The 6,100-nt window shown below is 48.9% G+C and overlaps 1 protein-coding gene across 1 annotated transcript in view; it reads right to left on the bottom strand.

Moving 5' to 3' along the window:
• LOC106941623 (potassium voltage-gated channel subfamily D member 1-like) overlaps positions 1–3,980 on the bottom strand; it is a 10,733-nt gene extending 6,753 nt beyond the window's left edge. Inside the window, exons 1-2 of the mRNA XM_015024697.1 lie at positions 3,816–3,980; positions 818–1,527 (exon numbers count right to left, since the gene is read on the bottom strand). Of these exons, the coding sequence (XP_014880183.1) occupies positions 818–973 (156 nt within the window). The 5' untranslated portion in view covers positions 974–1,527; positions 3,816–3,980. The remainder of the gene's footprint in view (positions 1–817; positions 1,528–3,815) is intronic.
• Between the last annotated feature and the right edge of the window lie 2,120 nt (positions 3,981–6,100).

The raw sequence follows: 6,100 nt of genomic DNA, 5'->3' as shown, positions 1-6,100 counted from the left end.
CAGAGAATGAATGAGGAACTAATGGATACTTTGGCGTCAATGTCTTTAAACCTGTTGATGTTGCTGACTGGACGGACTGATTGGACGGACCGGCTGATTGGACGGACCGGCTGACTGGACGGACCAGCTGACTGGACGGACCAGCTGACTGGACGGAGCGGCTGATTGGACGGACTGATTGGACGGACCGGCTGATTGGACGGACTGATTGGACGGACTGATTGGACGGACCGGCTGACTGGACGGACCGGCTGACTGGACGGAGCGGCTGATTGGACGGACCGGCTGATTGGACGGACTGATTGGACCTGCTGTGACTCAGCAGACCCAAAGGTTCCCTGGACTGAAAGGAAATGGACCGTTTGTCTTTCTTTAAGCCAGCTGGCCACAGAAACGAGTTGGAGAAAAGAACTACGTCTGTCAGAGTCTCATGAGAAACATTTAGTCCTGAAGATGGAGGCCGACTGCAGATTGGTTCATATCTGGCGCCACCCCGGTACCAACGAGCTGGAACCAGTTTGTAGGTTTTCCTGGGACTTGTTCAGACTGAACTACTGAGAGGGAACCAGTTTCTTGAGTCAGACTCCAGTTTTTCTGACCTTCCCAGGATGAATTCACGATGGTTCAGGTCAGCTGTTTCACATGTTTCTGTTTTATCAGCTGATTTTTCAGAGCTGAAACCAAAAGCTGAGTTTGCAGCTTCTTGACAGGAAACATCTCTGCTCCATGACTCCTGCCTGGCAGAGCCAACAGTTTGGAGTTACTATGCAGAATATTTTCATCAGCTGGAGCATGCTCAGTAGACGGCAGCACCCACCTGGAAGCGGACGCCGCTCACGTTGACGTACAGGATCTCGTCGGATCGGGATGAGTTGTCCACCGGAGGTTTGGGCATCGTCTTCTTGGCCAGCGGCAGCCAGCCCACCGCCGCCGCCCGCGCAAACGGCAGCCACGTGGCTACGCCAGCTGCCATCTTGCATCAGAGCGTTTCACGAGAGTCTAGAGGCGTCAGGGAGCGGGGCTAATGGCTAAAGGTGGGAGGCCTAGTTAAAGCAGGGCTCACTGCTCCACCTGATCTGACTTCCTGGTGTTGTCTGGGCAGCAAGAGGCGAGTGGGTTGGACATGTTGAGTGGGGAGGGAGGAGTCAGAGGTCAGGAAGGAGTCAAGCCATGAAAAAGGTTCAGAAGGAGCAGGAAGACCTGGCAGGTGAACTTCCTGTTTTCAGCTCCTCAGGGTGAAAACGACGTGATTTCATCCAACAGGCTCTTTATTAAAGCTGAAGCCGTCGAGTCAAACAATAATAAAGTTTAATATTGTTGTTTATTTCTGCAGGGATGTGGAAGAAGAGCAAATAAATCCAGGAGTGATGAAGAGCGTCTCCGCCTCCTGCGCCACTCTTATTAAAGGATGATGATGAGGATGATGAGGATGCAGTGCTCACGGATCTGCCGTCCTCGGCTCCGTCTCTCCGTCCCCCAAACGAAGGCTGGAGGAGGCGCTCCGCTGCGTGTCCATGTAAGGCCGTCCTGTCAGGAAACACAAACACATCAGAGCCGGAGTCAGACGCAAAGCAGGAGGGAAAACCACGGAAACCCGGAGGACAGGGAAGCCTGGAGGTTCAGGCAGGAAACAGAAGAGCAGCTGAGGGAAGACGGAAATCTGACCGGTGGACAGTCTTAGAATAAAAACAGATTAAATAAATCAGGAAGAATGAAAGAACCAAAATCCACGAAGAGGAAAGAAAACAGGAAAATAAATAAACAGAAAATGATTTTAATTACTCAAATATTTAAACTGGCAAAATTCAAAAAGCTTTCCTCATCAGCAGCTGTTTGCAGGATGAGCTGCTGCAGCAGCTTCAGGAGACCGTCACAGGCAGAACTGAAGGGGCGGGGCTAAGTCCCTCTGGAGAAAGGGGCGGGGCTAAGTCCCTATGTCTGGAGAAAGGGGCGGGGCCAAGTCCCTCTGTCTGGAGAAAGGGGCGGGGACCTTTTACCCGGTGAAACTGTGTAAGTTGAGGTCCAGAGAACAGAGCGACCCGCGGATCAGGAACCAGTTCTGATGTGATCAGATCAATACCTGGAAAACGTTTCCAATACCGATCAATTCCTCTGTCCAGAGGTCATTCCAGGTCCAGATGTTCCAGTTCTCCTGAAATATCTGGAGTAAAGGCCCTAGCCTGGGAATAAACCTGGAATCAACCTGGGATACCTGCTGCTTTACAATAAATCTGTAATTAAACATTAATCCCTGGAAGCTTCCAGACCCTCAGAGGTCACAGCTGCTGATGCTTCAGCAGGAAGATAGTCTTCCTCAGCTTCACACCAACAGCGTGTCCGTCTGATCCGGAGCCTGGTTCTGATCCAGACAGATATCTGAGCCCGGCCACACCCAGAGGGAGAGCGGCGCTGCTGGAGTGAAACCATTAGCCGAGCTTCAGCGAGCCGCAATTTACTGCAGGAGAACCGAGGGAGAGGAGGCAGAACCTGAGGCTGCAGCAGCTTCTCCTGGAGGAACACGGTTAAACTCAGACGCTCTGCTGTCTGGGTTCTGATCGGATCAGAACCCAACTGGGTGGTTGAACGGATCGAGGCCGTTCCTCTGGCAGCAACCTGAGGCTGCAGCGGGTCAGAGACACACTCAGGTCCGAACATGGAGAACCAGAAGCTTCAGATGGAAACCAGAGCAGGATGAGCTGCTGCAGCTTCAGGAGGCAGAAACCAGACAGAGCAAAATAACCAGCAGGTCACAGACAGGATGGAGAGGAAACATGATCCAAACCCGCTTCCTGACGGATACACAGACCAGGTCCAACACACCCAGACCGCCCCGCCCTGCTGATGACCCGGCTACCTGCCTAGGGGGCGCTGGACCCTGCAGAACCTCAAAGGGTTTCAGTTCTGACCAACTCCTGAGCCCGGTTCTGCTTTTCTGGTACAGTTTGGGTTTTAATTTGCTTCCCTGTCCTGACGCCCAAACACTGAGATCGATATCAGTTTATTTTTAGATCATTCTTCGTTAGGAGCAGTGGTATCAGGCGCTACAGAACCAGAACCACAACCTTTGGATCACCAGAGTGGAAATGTTTCTACGGGAGACAATTAAATCTGATGTGGATATGATAATGTTTCTTGGCACAGACTGCTTTTTGAAAAACAATGTTAGCCTCTGGAAAAGTCAACATGGCGGCCATTTTTCAAAATGTCTGCCATGGTCATCCAGGAAATGTTATTTTCATACTAAATTTGCTAATATTTATCTCACATAAATACTTTGGGTGTTAAATCATACATAACTGAACATGTAAAAATCACATTTACTGATAATTTCTTATTTTTCAAAATGGCCTCCCTGGTTCCATAAATAACAGAGACGGTTTAACTAACTGGCTTCAACCTTCAACCCAACGCAGAAACCAGTCCATCCGGGTCAGTCAGGTTCCTCCACAGGAAACATTCAGGCTGACTTCTGATTGGACAAGAGCTCCAAGAGTGTGAATATTAATGAGCACAGAGTGTGTCTGTGTGTGTGAGGCGTTTAAAAGCAGAAGTTCATCACTAATTCATCACGTGGATTACATCAACATCAGGCAACACACACACAGTAACACACTGTAAAACACACACAGTAACACACACACTGTAACACACACACACAGTAACACACACAGTTGGTGATTTTTGCTCATCGTCTCTCTGGAAGTTGAGTTTGTCTCCAAACTCTTCCTCCCAGTCGTCCCGTCCCGCTCCTCCTCCTCCTCCTCTTGTCTTTCTATTCTCAGCAGTGAATCTGGAGCAGTTTCCATCCTACTTACCGCTGGTCAGGCTGATGAAGAGGAGGAAGAGGAAGCAGCTCCTCCAGGTGAAAGCAGCAGGAAGAGGAAGAATAAAAACAGAAAGAGGAGGAGTAGTTGTGCCGCCTGTGAGCTGTCCTGCTCTGCTGCCGCGGCAACAACCACATCTCCTGTCATCCTCCTCTTCCTCACGCTCCTCCTCCTCCATTCGCTTGCTCGACCCTCCCTCCACTCTTCTCTCACTCTCTCACTGATTTCTCTCTACTCTCCGTTGTCATTCCTGCTCTTTTAGCCTTTTACTTTCTCTTCCTCCCTCTACACACACACACACACACACACACACACACACACTCGACAGTCACAGATCCAAAGACTTAAAAACTTTGTTTCCTTTAAAGAAAAATCATTCTCTAAAGATCTTCCTCACAATCAGCTCCTCATCATCAACTATTAAATAATGACTCGAGTCCTGAAGACCCGACCGAGTCCCGGTCCCAGCATTTGTCTGATGAAGGGACAGGAAGTGTTAGCTCCAGGCTAACCAGGCCTAGCCTTAAAGGAGCTCAGGGTTTCGACAGTTTTTCAGTTTTCTGGAAGTTGGTTCCAGATTTGTGGTGCAAAGAAGCTGAATGCTGCTTGTCCATGTTTGGTTCTGGTTCTGCAGACCAGAACATGTTGCTTGGCTGAGACATTAGTCCACTGATCCTGAAATGTTCAGCAGCTGGTAGAAGGACCACTTTGAAACGTCTTTATGTGGCGCTGAAGGGTCAGGTCAGAGGTCAGAGGTCAGCCTGATCTCTGGTTTCCAGCTGGAAGAACTGAAGCTGCCTCTAGATCTATAACTCTAGATCTTCAAGGACCCATCAGGGTCAGAGGAGAACCAAGAGATGAACTAATAAGCGGTTCTGTTCCTGCAGAGCATCGGATCAAGTCAGAGGACTCCAAAGCATCCTGTTGATAGCTGGCGCCCCCTGCTGGCCCCTCAGGCCACCAGCAGAGCGCCTACAGGATGAACTCTGACCCCAGCAGGTTGATTAAATAAGCATGGAATGTTTTCCTTCTACAGGAGCCCCCTGGTGGCCTGCAGGGGGAACAGTTGGATGTTTTCCTTCTGCTGGTCTGGGTCAGGAGGAAAACCTGGACTGGACCAGGTTTTGTCTTTCAGAGCGGTTCTGCTGGTTCTGCCTGAGGAAGAGGAGGATGAAGGTGGAGCTTTTTGTGGCAAATCGATGAGACGAGGAGACACTGGAAACTCGTTAATAATTCATTCTGACAGAGGACAGGATGGAGGACAGGATGGATGATGGAGGACAGGATGGAGGACAGGATGGAGGACAGGATGGAGGACATGATGGATGATGGAGGACAGGATGGAGGATTCGGTCCAGTTTCACCAGAACCCATCAGAACCGTCTGAGTTCTCCACAGATAAGCTCTAATCCAGTCAGAGCGGTTCTGAACCGAGAAGCTGGGCTTCTGTTAGAGAAGCAGAACCAGGTCAGCACCAGGAAACTACCCCGTTGATCTTTAGAGAGTGGACCGGGCCGCAGACAAAACCGGGCCTTTGACTGGGCTGCTGCATCACTAATTAATCAGAGCAGCTGCTGCCTGAATGTTTCATGAAGGTGTGAATAGTTCTGCTGAGTCGGCGGGTCTGGTTCTACTCCGGTCCAAACGGCTCCCCCGGCCCGGTTCGACCCAAAGCGTCCTGTCGGGTTTTCACCCAGTGGAGCGAAACGCCAATAGGAAATCAGAGATTCAGCAACTTCTGATGGCTTCGACTGGAGAAATGTTCCCGATATATAAAGTGTGTCTGATGAGGCGTTCGTAATCCCAGAGACCAAAACCCGGAAAGCTGGATTTCTCTCAGATTCCAGACGCTGAAGTGGATCGGGTTTCAGTTCATCGTCTGTAAGCGGCGAGTGGAACCAGTCCGAAATCAACAACATGTAATTAAAGCATAATTAATTATAATTACATGTAATTAAAACTATTACATTAATATATGATGGATTCTCTGTTCAGCTTGTTATTTAAACCAGTTGAAAATAAATAAATGAAAATAAAATATGGTAACACTTTGTTTGAAGGGGTGTAAATAAGACTGACATGACACTGTCATGAACATCAATAAGTCTTCATGAATATTTATGACTGTTGTCATAAAGTAACATTCGGTAAATTATGACACTTTTAATACAAAGTTGACATTATTCAAAATGTCTTTGTTTTGACAACTTGACATTAACCAAGATGAAAGGTTGGACCCCATTTCTAAACACAAGTGTTAAGTAGTGCAAAACACC

This window comes from Poecilia latipinna, unplaced genomic scaffold (genome assembly GCF_001443285.1).
Source record: "Poecilia latipinna isolate Pla-1442-1.1 unplaced genomic scaffold, P_latipinna-1.0 Scaffold3767, whole genome shotgun sequence".
Taxonomy (NCBI): domain Eukaryota; kingdom Metazoa; phylum Chordata; class Actinopteri; order Cyprinodontiformes; family Poeciliidae; genus Poecilia; species Poecilia latipinna.
This window is presented reverse-complemented; position numbering and strand designations above follow the sequence as displayed.